The following is an 18,365-nucleotide window of genomic DNA, read 5'->3' as shown; positions in this document are numbered from 1 at the left end:
GATATGAAAACATGTTATATATTCTGGGGGGGGAGAGAGAAGGTAAAAGTGGCAGATAACCACCTGTTAGTGAGGTACCATGTTTCCCCCAAAGTAAGACCTAGCCAGACAATCAGCTCTAATGCGTCTTTTGAAGCAAAAATTAATATAATTAATATAAGACCTGGTCTTATATTATGTTAGATAAGATGTGGTCTTATATTATAGTAAAATAAGACCGGGTCTTACATTAATTTTTGCTCCAAAAGACGCATCAGAGCTGATTGTCCGGCTAGGTCTTATTTTCAGGGAAACACAGTACCTACCAAAACCTCACTAAAAAAAGAATTTTAAAGGCTTTTTAAAAATGGAATCCAACAAAGGTCAGGGAGAAGAAGAGAGCAGACAATAGCAATAAAATTCTGAAAGCTGGAAATCAGATAGATGAGTGGTAATAAATTAGAAGACCAAGGAAAAGGAATACTAAGCTGACAGTGGAAAATCAGAGAATCAACCCAATTAATACCAGATAATTCTCAAAAGGGTCAGGAATTGGCAGCACTGGAAGAGAGAATGAAGGCAATGACTAATATAAGATTGAAAGTCCATTTAAGAAGCTGAGAGGTTTTACTCTATAAAAGCAACATTGTCTCTCATTTTATAACTCAATCTTCCCTGTTGATTTTCCTCAACCACCCAATATAGTTAGAACCAACTGAAAATAGAATAATTGGCCCTGGAAGGCAGCAAGATACCTGCCCCACACAATGTTCAAGTTTGATTTGGAAGATTGCTAGTGAAGAATAATTTTCACCTCATGAAATGGAAAACACCAGGCTCTATTAACCTCAAAAGTTCCTCCCTACACTCAAATTATGTCATTATTTAACACAATTAATGATCTATTTCCTCTCCATATCTCTTTCCTGGACCCTTCCCAACAGAATTTAAACTTTTTCAAAAATCTACTATCTTTAAAAGAAAAAGACCATTCAAAACTTTTTGACTCTACATCTCCCTTCACTAACCACCCTCTTTTTGGCCTCCTCTTTAAAACAAGACATCTCTAAAGAATTACTCATGCTCCTGCCTCCATGTTCTCTCCTCTCACATCTTAACCTCCTCCACGCCATGCACATTTCTCACTAAAGTCACCAATGATCTCCATATTGCTAAGCTCAGGGGACTTTTTTTTTTTTTTAATGAGAGAAAATTCACTACTTTAGCCTTTTTAAAGTGTACAATTCAGTAATTTTTAGTATATTCACGATTCACATCACCACTAATCCCAAAACATTTTTATCACCCCATAAAGAAACTCTGTAACCATATGTAATAACTCCCCATTCTCCCTCCCCCTGAACCCTTGGCACTTACTAGTCTACTTTCTATCTCTCTGGATTTGCTTATTCTAAATCCAGCGAATATTTTGCAAGCATCGTTTTTTTAATATGTCAGCAACAAGTAACTCCCTCCTTTGAATACCCTCTTCACTACATTCCTGGATTTTTGTTCTACTTCTCCAAACATTACTCCTTCCCAATCTCCTTTGTGCAGTCATCCTTTACCTTCCAATGTTTAAAAGTTAGAGTTCCTCAAGGTTCAATTCCAGACTCAACTTCGTTTCATTCCATACTCTCTCCCTAGACCAGAGACGCTCAGACTTTAGCATCGCCGGGATGGTTCCTTAAAACACAGAATGCTGAGTCCCACCTGAGTTTCTGATTTAATAGGTCTGGGGCAGGGCCTGAGAATTTTCATTTCTAACAAGTTTCCAGGCAGTACTGATGGGGGGATGGAGGGTGAGGGTGGGGGTGGAACCACATTTTGAGAACCACTGCCCATAAAATCTTTTACATAAATTACCATCTACCTGCCAATGACCCTCAAATTTATCTCTCTAGCACAAACTCCTTTGGACTCCAAAATGGTATAGCCAACCACATATGTGACATTTCCATTTGGATGTCTTAAGGCATCTCAAACTCACTGGGTTAGAAGACTCTCTTGAATCTGCCCCACCACGAAACAATAACAACAATCTGGTCCTCCATCCCTCCATATCTTAAGCTAGAATCCGGAAGTCCCTCCTTCTCTCTCATGCCTTTTATCCTACAGTCATTATGCCCCATTGTTGTTCCCTCTTAAATGTCTCTTGAATGCAGTTCCATTGCCACCACTCCTGGACGACTGCAACAGCCTTCCTACATCACTGTTAGCCTGTCTAGTCAGTTTTCTTCATTGCAGCCAGAGCGATATTTTTAAAAGGCAAATCTGATCCCATCAATTTTCATCTGTAACCCTTCACTGACTTCTCATTGCTCTGAAGGGAAAATTCAATTCCTCAACTCAAATACGTCTTGTTGCATATGTCCCTTCCTGCCTCCCCGGCCTCCTCCTCAGTTCATGCTCCCCTCATGATGGCCTTTCCTGAGCTCCTCAGATGGGGCACTCTGCTCTCACCACAGAATCTTTGCTGCTACCAGTCCCATTTCTCCTACTCACCTTTGCTAATGTTACCTAGCTCATCCTTCAGATCTCAGCTCAAAGATCACTTGTCTCAAGGGGAAAATTTCCAACCCCACCCTGGCTAGATCAGGACTCCAAGTTTTTTTCCCATTGGTATTAACTATAGTTTGACATAGATATATCCTGGTTTGCTATTTGAATCTGACTATATACAGTAATCCTGAAGAAGGCAGGATCTATACATTTTTTACTCACCACTGTCTCCTTAGTACCTAACACAATGCCTGACACAAAACAGATACGCAGTAAATGTTTATAAATAAACATGTAAATTAAGTAAAGGAGCTTGGGAGCTCATTCCAAGGAAATTTTCTATAATATTCTATGACCATTTTTGTTAAGTCAATAACCTAATACCTCAATCCTCAGTAGCAAGAAAAGCTTTCTTTGCATTAACCCAAAATCCCTTCTGTCCATCTAATATCATTTCCTTCTGTTCTATGCTAAAGAGTATTAATTGAACAGAGCTAAAAGCAATGGTGCTCAAAGCAGTTTTCTCTTCCTTTGCCAAGAGGTATTAAACACAGTTTTATTTTAACCGAGACACTTTAGAGAACCTATAAAGAGCTTTTAGGATTTTAATCATTATACCAATGTGCTACAAAGCTTTATACTCCTACAGTTTTTATTGCAGTTACAGTTCCCAATTGTTTGCTTAACTCCTGGTTTGCTTTTTCACGCATTCATCCACGCATTCATTCATTCCTATTTATTGAGCCAAATATGCACTGAGTTGAATAAGAGAACATGTTGTATTTTTCCACTTCCCTTAAGGACCACTGAAATCCCACAGACTTCAACTGTGGGGGAAAGTTTGCATCCCCTTCCTGCCTGGGAAAACTACAACTCTTACGCTTATCTGTCATGATCGTTTTACCATGTATTGCATTACTCTCTTAAACAGGTAAACACAAAGCTACTCTTCGTTCAGAGATAAGGTAATACCCCAAACACCCAGGGTTTCTAATCATTTATCTCTGCTTTAGAACAAATCATGTGTCCCTAACCCTCAATACAGAAGACTAGCGTTATAGCCAACAGCTGACTAAAGACATCCAAATATAAAGTTAGCTCAACCTCATGCCTCACCATCTCCACTCCATCCATCCTGACAATTCTGTCTTTCTAAATGTGACTTCTAGCATTACAGGCAACTGAACCATAAAGCTATTATGTGATTATAGGAATCCACATAACCATGACATTGGGAAAGCCTGGAAGTTAATATTTATTGAATGAAAAACTAAACGAATGAATATTTGAATTGATGGAGCAATTGGGATTTTCTGTTTATTTTTATGTTTTTGCATTGATTTTGCAGAGAAGCAGAAGAAAAATTAAATTTAACAAAACTAGAATCATCACCCCTAATTAGATACAAAGAGCAAGGGTTGGATTCACTCTTGTCCTAGAGCTGTCTCTCTACAGGCTCCCAAGAGTTGATTGTTAAATATTCAGAAATTTTGAGAGCCCAAATCAGCATTGGTGGGAATATTTATGCCACGAAAATCAGCAAACACTTTTTACTTACTGAGCTAGGTTACCTGCATACGGCGGCTTATAACCTAAGGATCTAAGACATTACTGAGAATGCAGCAACCCTGTAAATGTTAATAATAAGGAGATGAAACCAGAGATGAAAGCACATGTTTACATACCACAATAAGAAAGCAGTTCTGGTAATGAAGTTATTTGAAATGAAGAAAGTATGAATAACTGAGGCACAGTGCTTACAATGTGGAGACCACACTAAAGAATAAAAGAGCTGATGATAAAGAAATATTGGGAATGACTAAGACCTACATATGTCTTGATGCCATGATTCTCCATAAATTCTCTGGAGTTAGGGAGTATGCACCTATCTGCAGAGCAGCAGATTGAAAAGCATCTCAGAAGTCATCTCAGCAGCCTTCCAAGCACTGAATTAAGCCCCAGCTACCCACCCACCACAGGATCGTGAGCTTTTTAAGGACAGGGAATGTGACCTTTATGTCTGGATGCCCAGGGTCTAGTATGTGTTAGGCACATTTCTACGTTGTAGATGTTGAATGAATGAATGAATGAATGAATGAATGATCATTACCAGGAGATCATTCAACTTAGGCCTGGAAAACTCTAGTGGCTAGGAACTATTGACCTTTCAAAGCAAAAATTATAGAAAACAATCTTTAATCATAAACTATGTTCAATAACAAAAACAATCTCCATCATTGTTGTCAAATGAAAATATAATACCAGCCACAAAAGAGTCACATCATGTAATTTAAAATTTTTCATAACTGTATTAAAATAAAGTAAAAAGAAATAAATTATATTAATTTTAATAATATATTATCTGAAATATTACCATTTCAGCATGTAATCAACATAATTATAAATAAGGTATTTTACTTTTTTAATATTAAATCTTTGAAATCCAAGGTGCATTTTAAAGTTACAGTCTATTTCAGTTTGGATTAAAGAAATTTCAAGTGCTCAATAGTACATACAGCTAGTAGCTACTGTTTCAGAGGTTCAGCCCTAGACTATATTGCATGGATATTTGGAAATTAGACAATACCCAAAATATTTTATACAATTGTCCAAAGTACACCTCGCTTCCAGTCTCTGAACAAATTCATGACATATATGTACCAGCAGCTCCAGGGAAAAGAAAGAGCTGATTGTTTATATTATCTAGGACTATGGATAAAAAATGTATTTGATGAGTATTAGTGGGGAGAACAAAACTATTTCCCACTCATGAAAGAGCAAAATCAAATGGTTTTATGGGACTGAGCCAAAAGCTGAGCACCAACAGTACTTAACAAAAAAGGGAACACAGAATCTCCTGCTTTTCAGATTTAACCTAAGGCTCTACACTAATCACTTTGCTCATCTAAGAAACAGAGAGATGTGAAAATTCATTTGTAAGCCATGGCTTAAAAGGTCACATAAAGTTAGCAGAATAGAATCAGTCTGGAACCAGCAGTGACGGGCACCAGGAAAACAGACCAAGGGCTGTGCTCTGGGCCTTTTATGAACACCTGAGTGCTACCGAGTTAACCACACTCATGTTGCCATAAAGATAAAAAATAATTGCCTTTGATTCAGGTATTGAAAATAAGACTTTCATATAATAGGCATTCAACAAATCAACTATGTTCATTAATATAAATTATTGCAATCTTGTTCCAAACTATATCAATTAAGGCTGGCTAGGGAAATGTACTATAAAGAGTACAAAAAGTGTGGCACTGGCCTTTCCACAGAAGGTTTGGTAACACTGATCTGAGGTGATAAAAATAGGAATAAAAAAAATAGTCTGAGCCAATTTTTACAACTAAAACTATTGAAGCACTGCTGTACTCCAACAAAACAGAACAGATGCAACTCACCTACCTCTTTTGTGTATTTAGTGAGTCTCAGAGACCCTGACAGTTGTTTCTGTTCTCAGATCCTACAGAGTGGTGCTTATTTACCACTTTAAAAATAAAAAATCTGATAAAGAGCCTGCTTTTCATGGTGGTCCAAGTTACTCAATGTGCCCCACTGTTGAGAATGGATTAACAGTTTGGACTAGATAAGCCATCTATTTTCATCTAATTTCAACACTCAGGAGACTGGCAATTCCCTCGCTGTTCAAAACTAATGCATATTTTTTCCCATCATAACAAGCATCAAAAGCAAAGGTTTTTTCTAATTGTTCATCTCTGCTTTAGGGGGTAGATATGAGTCCAAAGATCAACACTGAGAAGCCAAAAGGTAGCCATCATGCAGAAAAATTGAGAAAGAAAGCCTTAAGAGAGCATAAAATAAATTTTGCTTCCATATTCTTCATACTCAAGAGAAAAACATGGTAAGGAGAACTTTTTCTTTGAAGTGCAAAGTTAATTGCTAAATAAACTATGACAAAAATCACAATATCATGTTTAAGCTAACAAATATCTGGTTCAACATTTTATGTAAAGAGATATATTTTATAATTACATCTAACATCTACCAGCACATGTTTACTTTGCTTTAGAAGAAAGAAGGAGGCAACCTAATGCCGCGTTCTTAGTGGATGACCTCTCTTAGCCTTTTGTTAGAGACCTACAAGCTCTGGCTTGCCTACAGCACCCAGAATCGTTGCTTCAGAGGTTTCCTATTAAGACATAGCCACTGTAAAACTGAACTCAGCAACAGGGCTATCACTAGGGGTCACCCCAAACAAAACAAACCCTCCCTTAACACAAACAGTATGGATCCATTTTAATGACAAATGTCACCAAAGGACTGCTGTGGGAGGTCTGTGAGTTCTCTGTCAAAGGTTTTCTGGCCTCACATCTGCTCTAAGACAAAACTTGCATATTGCTGTCCAGAGTAGATAAAATGCCACTATTTGATAAGCCAGCCATCTATTTCCAAGACTCTCAGGAAGCAGCACAAAAAGTTCCATGGAAGGCAGCATATTATTCTAACCCCAAGATATCACACAGGTGTGGATCAGGAAATGGGTCCTGGAGTGTTTCAGAACACGAATTCTGCCAGATGTTAAAAGAAACTGGGGGGGTAGGAGGGGGTGGAAAAGCATTCAGGATGAAGCACTTCGAAAAATTCTGAGTTAAACAAGCTACTTTATTACTCAGAACCACTCAGAATCTTAAAAAATGGGAATGTGCTTTGTAAATCTCCAAGACAGAGTTCTAAACTTACTTGATCATTGAATCTTTTCTTTTTCTTTCCTTTTTTTTTTTTTTTTTTTTCTGTGGTAGATCGCATGGAGCAGTAATTAGTGCTCAGTCTTGGCTTGGCAGCATATTGACATCATGGAGGTAGTTTTTCAGAAATTCCAACACCCAGACTTCACCCCAGACCAATTATATCAGAATTTCTGGGAGTAGAACCCAGGCATCAATATTTTTTAAAGCTTTTCAGCCTTTAAAACCAAGGATGAAAACCAACATAAGTTTGGGAAACAGTGACTTATACATTCTAGCCTCTTCTCCAAGCTAAAATAAAATAGCATTCCTGAACCTATCCAGCAAGAGACCTGCAAAAAATAAATAAATAAACTAACAACTGGTGATAGGACATCCAATATTCAAGCAGCTTTATTCCATTGGACGTTACTGCAGGACCTCAACATCAACCTCTGCACCTAGTTGTTATTTTTCCTGCATGCTTTCTGTATTTGTCTTTCAAACTGGGACCCTGGGTGTTATTTATTGCCTGTATAGTTTTAGTTTTATTCTCCATTTAACTTCATATGTCATGGAAAAATTGGTTATCACATTTATGAATCATCAATACCAAAAATATATACCAAGCTGATACATATGAATCAATAAACAAAGAAGTATAAAATTAATTTGTAAGTACAAAGGAGATCTATGAGAAGCGTTGTGCCATTGAGATTTGTTACCTTTTCACTGTTTTGTGAGACTTAAAGGGTTTTCACACTGTTTTATGAATACCCTAGAATGTGATTTGAAAACCTATGCTATTGACTACCAAGAAAATAATCTGGGAATAACACTAAGGGTTGGTGACCTTGTGGGACCTTAGGTAAGCTGCAATAAATATGACTTTGGGGAATGACTGGGCAGTAATATAGACTATAAATTTGGTAGTATATGGAAAGGAAGAGGACCTAAAAAGATTCATACCAGGCTTGGCAATTCAAACTCTGCAGACTCTGGACCCAGAATAGAAAGGTCTCTTGTTTCCTTGAAGGTCAACTGCCTAACCAACACTAAAGATGGATGGACTCAAAGAATTAAAGTAAGTGAAAAATGCCCTTTTCCTCTAATTTTCAGCTAAAGTCACTCCTACTAAGCCCATTGGCTAGCCTTAGGACAAGTGAAAAGTAGTTTTTGACAAAACTACTTTACAATTAAATGGAATACCCTAATATTGACTTGCAAACACTAACAATACAACAAACACTCCTGACTGTCACAGCAAGCCAGAATTCTACTCTCTCTAGTCTACAATACTTAATGTAATCAAGAACAGATAGTAAATGGGGCAAATTAGGTAAAGGTGGTCAAAAGGCACAAACTTCCAGTTATAAGATGAATAAGTACTAGGGATACAATATAAAACATGATGACTACAGTTAACACTGCTATATGGTATATTTGAAAATTACTAAGAGAGTAGTTCCTAAAGTTCTCATCATAAGGAAAAAAAATTGTAATTATATGAGGTGATGGATGTTAACTTACTGTGGTAATCATTTTGCAATATATGTATGTCAAGTTATTATGCTGTACGCCTTAAACTTATACAGTGCTATTTGTCAATATCTCATTTAAACTGGAAAAGAGAAGAATAGTTAGTAAAGCTATCCAAATATTCTTTTTAATTTGCCTCATCTTTAGATAATTTTTAACAAACTCAGATAGTCCTTTAAGTTATAATAATATACCCACATGGCAAACATCGTATTATATAGTATCCTACCTAACCTATTATAAAAGACAACGTATGCCATACAAATGAAAAATTACAGCACCTCAAATCAGTACTTGAATTGTTATTCTCCAGTTTTCATCCTAATATGAAAGGTACTCCTGGGGCTTACCCCTAACATCTCCTCCAAGCCCCCGTTCTAGGGTGAAACCTCTTTCCTCAGTATTCCCATAATACCTGTCTCCTAACTCTAATAAAGCACTGTAATTGCTTTACACACCCACACACTTACAAACTGAATACTGAGTTCCTTGGAGCAGGTACCTAATCATCTTTTGATCCATAAGTCTATCACAGTGACCGGCACAGAAAAGCAATAAATAAATTGATTTACATATTATTCCCTGGCACACAAATAAGAAAAAAGAGCCCAATCCTCGTCCTCAAGAGAAGAGTCAGCCATGCAAACAAATGATCAAAATACAAGGCATTTACTTTAATGGTGTATGTAGCAAATGTAATGGGGCATGAACACAATGTAACATACAAAATGTAATAGGGAATTACAGGCCAGGGACTTGCCAAGACTCTCAAGAAAAATGAGGAAAGGCTTTACAGAAGAGACTGCTCAGATAAATGTTTGTCAGATGAATAAATCCTGATGAACAACATTATGTAAATTCACAGCAGCCCTTCATTAGAAAGACACTAAAAACATATAGCACCAAGGAACACAGGCATTTAGTGAAGAGGGCACATTAAGATACCAACCACACTTTGACAAGCCTTCAAAGTGGTCTTCATTTTAAAAAAACTTTAAACAATAAAACAATTACACTTAAATGGAAGTTCCTTTAAGGCTTCCAGTTTTTAAATAAAAATGTAATGCAGCAGCATATTTTTTTAAATCTAGATAATAAACGTGTAATTTAACAATAAATGGTATAAAAACAACCTAGTAGATAATAAAATCCTGATTACAAATGAAGGTCAAGGCAATGATGGCTGACCAGAACTAGTATGAAAATGATTCTTTTTTTTCAATTACAGTTGACATTTAATATTATGTTAGTTTCATGTGTACAGCTCAGTGGTTAGACATTTATATAACTTATGAAGTGATAAAGATGATTCTTGATACTGCATTAGCCTTAGTCACTTGGCCTGTAGACTAAAATCAACTCACATCTTATCCTAGCATTAGGGAAAATTAAGTTTCTTTAGTCAAAGTCCAGAAAACTAGTAGTATTCTTTCAACTAAATTCTTCACTAAATTATAAATATACTACTTTGTCGTATTTTCTAATTCAAACGTATATGTATGGTTTATGAAGAGTCTGGATTTAGAAATACAGCTTAATGCAAACACAACTCTTAGTGTCTTGAGTCGTAAGAAAGACACAACTTAGAGCTACGCTCAAGGTCAAACTATTATTATTGTAGGCAATAGGTGCCTAAACCAACAAACAAATGCCTCCTCATATTTGCATTAAGCATTCTTTTCTCATATAATGAGTACCTTTATGCAAACAGATTACTAAAATCTCCTTATGACTAGCAATACTATAATTTTCTTTATATTATCGTCCGAGTTTCTATCTTCTGAAATACATTTGAGACCATGTGAATTTAAAAAGCTACAATTAAAATAATAGGAAACGAGTTAAATATTTACCTTTTACAGACTGGTTAAATGCATTTCTGTACATTATATAGAACTATGACAGAATGAAGAAGGAAGCTCTCTATGTGCTCATATGAAAAGATATATAAAAAAAAAGATATCCAAGATGAGTTAAGTGAAAAAAGATCAAGGTGCATTATAGTATATGCAGTATGCTACATTTTGTGATGAAAAATGGGAAAAATAATAAAGTTCCTTTATTTGCTTATATGCACATAAACTCTAGAAGGACATGGAATAAACTAATACCAGAAGTTACCCAGAAAGGACTAGACAGATGAGGATCAATGGCGGGAAAGAGAGTTTTCACTGTAAACCTTCTTACATATTTAAAAAATTCTTGAACCATGTTAAGGTATTTATATTTTTAAACATTTAAATAAAAACAATTTGGAAAAATGGGCTACAATTGTAATACTTATGACTTATTTCTATTTTCAGTAATAACAATTTTCCTACTATCTTTACTTCCATTCTGATCTTAATTATTCAAAAAATTCTAGTTCTCAGATAACAAATTACTTAAAATATAATCATGCTTAATAATCTGTTGCTTTTTATCAGCTCTTCAATAGCTAATTAGCTCATACTCTAGATTACTTGAGGATACTTTCTTCTCACTATGTACTTTCCCCCTTGATTTCACTGAGAAGATGGAGCACACTAGGTATTGTCTCCCCATTCCTTCTCTGCACCTTGACACCACCCTGTGCCTAATAATGCTCCCTCTTGTGGTTTGAGAAATAGAGGTGAGAATCCCTTGAACCTTAAGGGATTTAGTCTTAATTTATTCACTCAAATATTTACTAAAAGCACTTTTAAATGTCAGGTAGCAGGACCTGCTCTCTGTGAGTTTACAGGAGAGTAAGGAAGACCAAGACCAACAAGCAAAGAGCCCTTCTCCTCAGCCTTCCCCATTCCTTTCTTTCACTATTGTTAGTATTTATGATGTTGTTAAAAATAATAAGCACTTCATAGGCTTGTAGATTTGGACACGCAAAAAAGGCAAAAATATTAGAATCATTCACAACTCTATCAGAGATGACTATTGTGAGAGTTTTGATGTATGTTCCCCTCTACTTTTAAAACAAGCTCAAGTTTACCCAAAATTTTAAAAGACCTTCTTCAGGTAATACTTACAAAATGTTCTTTTCCAACACTGTAATAAAAAGACAGCCTTCCTCAGGACGAAAGCTTGATTTGTGTGCTAAACAGGTGGTTTAAAATCCTCACTAAGTCTTTCTTCTGGGAAGATACTTAGAGGGTCTTATTCTACATTCTCAGCCCCTGACATTTGGTCAGAGCTCAATCAACACTCATGAAATGAAAGGATGAATGGATGAATGAATGATGTTGATTACTGAAATCTAACAAATCTTGACATGGTTATTAGCTCATAAATAAGGCACTCTTTGTGCGTCAACTGTCAAGATATAGGAAGGATTCAAGGAAAAAAATTATTTCCTAAAAGGAGAAGACCACTTTGCTATTAAGGTTGGTGCAAAAGTAATTGCGGTTTACAAAGTTAAAAATAATTGCAAAAACTGCAATTACTTTTGCACCAACCTAATAGGGAGAAAAAAATTCTGAAAAAAGGAAATAATATGAACTACCATCTCATTTCATTCCATCTTGGTCACAGTCTTGAAACAATAAAAAAACACAAGAATCCAATTCTAAAGTAGTTAAGGGTCTAGCAAAATGCTACAGCCCGGGGCCGGCCCAGTGGCTCAGGCGGTTAGAGCTCCATGCTCCTAACTCCGAAGGCTGCCGGTTTGATTCCCACATGGGCCAGTGGGCTCTCAACCACAAGGTTGCCGGTTCAACTCCTCGAGTCCCGCAAGGGACGGTGGGCTCCGCTCCCTGTAACTAAGATTGAACACGGCACCTTGAGCTGTGCTGCCGCTGAGCTCCCAGATGGTTCAGTTGGTTGGAGCGCATTCTCTCAACCACAAGGTTGCCGGTTCGACTTCCACAAGGGATGGTGGGCTGTGCCCCCTGCAACTAGAAAATGGCAACTGGACCTGGAGCTGAGCTGCACCCTCCACAACGAAAGCTGAAAGGACAACTTGACTTCGGAAAAAAAAAAAAGGCCTGGAAGTACACACTGTTCCCCAATAAAGTCCTGTTCCCCTTAAAAAAAAAAAAAATGCTACAGCCCAAGTCTCACAAGCAGTTATACCTGAATGGAAGATAGGGAGGATTGGAGCCAGACAGCAGTGCTCTGTAAGCTTCTTCTGGTGTTTTCTTCAAATAGATTACCTATGACAAATAAATAGCAACATTTAGAATACCACCCAAGGATGACACACAACTAATTTAATTATTCACCAAACTTGGATTTCATTTATTCCACTTTGAGGTACAACTGCCATGGTGATGATGTTAGTCTTTAGACAGCAACTGACCTGTAGCCTTTGGCTTAAGGATGAGTAAGAGCTTAGAGACAGAAGGCAGATCCATAAAGAGTTACAAGGCACACTGAACAGGCACATTGAACAGATACAATGGCAGGGTTTTCCCGTTTGGCAGCAGAACAATTGTACTTCCATTATTGTACTGTGTGCTCACCAAAGACCAATATGGGCCTCGCTGTCTTTCAGAGGAGATCTGCCACGAGGTAATTCAGTGCCTGGTGCACTTTGAAAGACATCTAAGGGTGAGCGCAATACCCATGGGAGAGCTACTGAGTTCTCTGTCTGCTCTGAGGAAAGTCTGTGTTGCTCTCTAAACACACAATAAAATCACAACAAAACAGTGAAAATGCAGGCAGGTAATAGTATTGGAGAACATATTGGCTTGTCTCTTGATACCTCTGCTTCCAGCATGACAAACTAATCTTAAACAAAGACATAAACAAAAAGGAGCTCTTCAAACCAGTAAACAACTTCCATTTAGTCAACTTATTGACTATATAGTATGTGCCAGGCACTCTATCAGGTACTGGTACCTCTCTTAATAGAATTTATATTCTTGTGAGGCAAGGACAATAATTAACAACAAAAACAAACATCCAAGGTAAGTGCTGAAAAGAAAATAAACAGGATCCTGGAATGATAACAGAAAGGGGTTGCTTAAGCTAAGGCAGTCGCTAAGGCAGTTGGGAGAGGTCTCTGGAAGTCATGTGTGATGAGATGTGCAGGGGTAGAGCCATGGGAAGACCTAAGGGAAAGGAGGAGTAACAAAGCCAGGGTCCTTGAGGCAGGAAAGCGCTTGGTGAGTTGGACAGAGAGGAGATCCGTGTGGTTAGGGCAGGGGTGGGTGGGACAGCCAGACAGGGGCTGGATTGTGAAAAGCAATACAAACCATGGGAAGAGTTTGGTGCTATTCTAAGTGCATTTTCAATGTTTTAATTCTGTGCTGAGAGCATTGATCCTTTTCCTCTATAGTCTGAATCAAATTTGATTCCTAAAATCCCCTCTACCTGGAATAACATTATTTCCTTAGTATGTTCCAACACAAAACCCTATGCATTTCAATGGCAAGAATGGCAGTCTCAGTTCTTACAAAGTAGGCTTTACCCTCTCCTTATAGTCTTTCTTTGAGCTTTAAGCTACGCTACTAGCAATATATTACATGTATGTGTTAATAATTATTAATACTTTTCAGGACTAGAAAACATCTCAATTCTGAATTCTCTAAAGAAAGAAAACAAAATAAATACATAAAAAATACTTGTATGTTTAATAAGGACGCTCCATATTCATTTGACAAGTAAATACGAAGGTCTGATAAAGCAGACAGCAGTGCTCTGTAAATTTAATATCAAGCAAAAAAAGCACAGAAAATGAAACCACTATAAAAGAATAATCTAGACACGAGGCCCAGACTATACAAACGGAGAATCACATCTCAAGTTGCCAACCCTAGTTTAAAAACCATTTTCGGTAACCAATATTAAAACGGGACTGCATAGTACTCTAATGGGTAGGTTATATAATATAAATAGAGTTGGTTATAATGCAGTGATTGTCAAGACTAAAGATGCAGCGGTATTTGCCTGCTAAAAGGGAAAGCTGCTTGGAGAAAGCTTCTGTGTTTGGATTAGATAATTAAAGCTTATACAAAAACCTTTGAAAAGCAAAAATACATTTCCCACCTCAGGAGCAATTACATTAATTCCCTTTCATTGGGATGCAGTTATTCTGCAGGAGGGAGGCAACAGCCTGCATGAAATATTTCTTTACACTGGCTGCCCCACAGGGTTTCGCTACTCATCTTACCTGCATGACTTAGCACACATGACCTATGTCCTCACACTGTAAGATGAGAGTCTTTGTTTTTATTTTTATCCCAGTGCTAAATTATTAATAAGTGCAAAGTGAAACCCAACAGAGGCCATCTAAATTCCAGGAAGACTCTAGGGGCAGGTAAATGCAATGACCTTTTACAACCTAATCATAGGTACGTGGGAGAGTGGTGAAATGTGCTAATAAACGAGGGCATTGCAGAATGCACGCATGCTGGGGCCATTAAAATACCAAATTCCTGGCGAAAATATGTCATGGATTCTCATGTCAGGTCTTCTTAGATATTATGTCTCCTATTAAAAAGAGAAACAGGCAGAGATACAGATGAGGCTTAATTAAACCTTGGAAGGAAACCACATTTAAGCCTTGCTGTTGAAGAATCTGAAGTTCAGAACAGTAAGGAACTTTCCAAACTCCCACTGCTGCTCTGGGGTGAAGTCAGAATTCCAACACAGATCTGACTCGAAGCCACAGTAACTGTACATGTTACATCTGCTTGAAAATATAAACACAGGTACAGAAGCACAAACCTGGAAAAAAAGATCTCTACTCTTCCAAATTCCTAAATGCCATTACACTTGATATTTAAAATCAGGTGACTTCAAACTGTTGACAGTTGTTGTGTCTGAGAAATAGGGCTGGTGGAGGACTAGGGGGGTGAAGAAGTACTTTCTACTTTATATTTCCTACTAGCTCCACATGTCTTGTATTTTGTACAGATATGGATTAATTTGTTGGTTTTTTTATTAATGTGGAGTAACTCAATACGGTAGTTATGAAATATTAAATGCATATTTTCTAAAAACAAAATCTTTATCTAATTAGCATCAAAAATTCGTTACCAGATATTCTAATATTTCTAAAACCATTCTCAGAATAAAATTAATTTCAAAGCATGTCCTCAATATCTCGACTTTCCTTTTCTTCTTCTCAGGAAAAACAAAATAATACACTGTCTACTCTTCTCACAAGATATCAGCATATATAAAACCAAACTGTAAGAATCTTCCGAAACGTTTGATTGCTAAAACTTAACAAAAGCCCTTTGCATAGTGCTCCGAGTGCCATACCAATTTATCCCCGGAATAGTGAATATATGCATCACTTTTACAAAATTGCTCTTCTCTTGCCAGGAAGTTCAAAAACTTTCTCAGTAGAATAGCATTTGACATATACTTTCATGTTTTTAACTGACTAGGAGTCAACCAATTATAGTGAACTTTTTTCTGCTTAATTAAGTTTGATGCCAGGTACCAAGGACCCAAATACTCAATTTCCTTAACAAACGATTCTTAAAGAGCCAGTATACGTATATACTTGTATATCTCCAATAACTATGAGGTTTCTAGTTTACGACATAATTAACATTATAGTACTGCAACCAACATAATATATATTGTTTACCAATAAGTGAGTATTTCCAAAAACTTAATCATACATCAACTCTCCCACTTCTGCCACCACATGTAGCATCATGTATTACCATTTCTCTTTAAATACACATTCTCTTTTAAGTTACATCAATTTCTCCTAAAGTGTTTTATATCATTGCTATCAGTGGAAAACTTTGCATGGAGTCTACACATAAATGAATACTAAATTACATAATTTAAAATTTTAAAGTGTTTCTGTATACCACACATTGAGAAGTAATTCAACAAATATTAAGTTTGGACTAATTTTATAGAAACACCAAACCAACCTAGAAATTAAATAAAATCCTTTTAGAATTAATCTGCACATACTTCTAAATCAAAACCTCCTCAAAAAGCCCAGCCAGGCTGCCAACCCTTCACCACAGTAAGGTCCCAACCTACCTTTCCAGGTGAATTTGTCATTGTTCCTTAAATAAACCCCATCCACTAGCCTGGACTCCTCACAACTCCCTAAACATACGTGACACCTTCTGGCATCTAAGGTTTTTTTCTAGAATACTTACACATCATCTCTGCCTATTTAAATCTTATTTCATTAGATCTAACTCAAATACCACCTCCATGATACCTTACTTCTTCAGCTTTGAATCCTTTCCCCTTACTTCTTAGATTCAACTCTGAGAGTGATAAGGACCATGATAATTATGATACTAAAATCAAACAGTTATATAGTGCATACCAGTGCCAGGCATTATTCTAAGCACTTTACACAATTTGGCTCATTAATCTTCAATCACCCTGCGGGAGGTGCCGCTGTTATCCCCATTTCTACTTTACACAGGAAATGCTGAGACCCAGTTGCTCCAGTTGGTCACACTGCTACGGTGAGGTGGAGTCAGGCAGTCTCGTTTCCCATATCTGCTCCTAACCACTTCCTGATGGGCCCTCACAGCTCTGTTGTGATTATTCTCCTTTATACTAAAGTAGAAAGCTCCTTGAGTGTGGTAACCAAGTTTTCCAAACCTTTATTCGCCTTACAATGCCTCCTGTCAGAGAGATGCTGGGTAAATATATGTTTAGTAAGTGACTGCTTTAAACCTGTAAGATACTGTAGGGGTCCAGAATGAGCCACTCCAAGATTTGCTCAGTAGTAGGCAGATGACTTTGAGCTAAAGGCAATTTTAGCTTCAGGCTCAAGAGAAACTTCTCCCCTCCTTCCTCTTAACTACATAGACAAATTTGAATGAAGGGCCTCATCCATATGAGAGTATTAGAGGGAACTTCTTTTGACCTATCCATAGAGCAGGGCAAATGTCAATTTACATAATGTCTGTTCTTCTTATCATCCTGCAGTGACCCTCTGAAGTCCCCAGAGCACCTTACCTCATTCCTAGCTGAGCATGTATTGCACACCTCAATCCCCCTTTCTGTCTCCAAACCTCTGATCTGCAGGGGTCCCATGTGTACAAGATTAAATTTGATTTTCTCTTGTCAATCTTCCTCTTGTTGATTTGATTGTCCGGCCAGCCAAAAGAATTCAGAGGAGGGAAAGGGGAATTTCCCCCTCCCCCACAGTAGTCAGAGTACATCCTCCCTAGAGGGTTAACTCAGTTTAATTAGTGAATGAGATTTTAAAAATATGTCACTCCAACTTTAGTGGTAATGCCCAGGGGAGCTAGTGGAATTAACTTTCTGAGCCCAGTCTTATGAGAATATCAAACTAGGCATAGTCAATTCTTCAACGATGTGCTTGCTAAAAGAGAAAGTAAGAAAGAAACGATTTAAAAAATAAAAGCTCTCACTCAAATGATTTGTATTCGCTTATAGGAAGTATTTTGAATCAAGGCGTATTACTGGACCCAGACTTTCACTCTCCCACTTGCCCTGTGTCTGTTCTAGAGCTCCACTCAGCCACTCCCAACACCTGATGGAAGGCAGGAGGCAAGAGGCAGAACAGAAAAGTCCTCATAGATCAGTGGGTTTTTACTTGCTGCTCACAATTTGCACAGGAACCTACACACATCCAAGGACACAGGCAAAGTCTGCAACTTCGATAAGGAGCTTAACGATAGTGTCAACAGGGCTGTAAAGAGGAATGGTCCATGAAGTGATCAGACTGAATTCGAGCCTTCTTTGCATCCTGGTCGTGTTTAGATGGCCACCTCTTCC

General features: G+C 37.4%; 1 protein-coding gene across 3 annotated transcripts in view; it reads right to left on the bottom strand.

The window, feature by feature from the left end:
- The window catches only part of CDC14A (cell division cycle 14A), a 134,983-nt gene that overhangs the window by 65,019 nt on the left and 51,599 nt on the right, over positions 1 to 18,365 (bottom strand). For all 3 annotated transcript variants that reach the window (XM_019747037.3, XM_074318476.2, XM_088799461.1), the window contains exon 5: positions 12,753 to 12,832. In XM_019747037.3, coding sequence (XP_019602596.3) covers positions 12,753 to 12,832 — 80 coding nt within the window. The remainder of the gene's footprint in view (positions 1 to 12,752; positions 12,833 to 18,365) is intronic.

Source organism: Rhinolophus sinicus, chromosome 7 (assembly GCF_057876585.1).
Source record: "Rhinolophus sinicus isolate RSI-liver-muscle chromosome 7, RSI-T2T, whole genome shotgun sequence".
Taxonomy (NCBI): domain Eukaryota; kingdom Metazoa; phylum Chordata; class Mammalia; order Chiroptera; family Rhinolophidae; genus Rhinolophus; species Rhinolophus sinicus.
The sequence above is the reverse complement of the archived record's forward strand: the minus strand, read 5'-3'. Positions and strand labels throughout refer to the sequence as shown.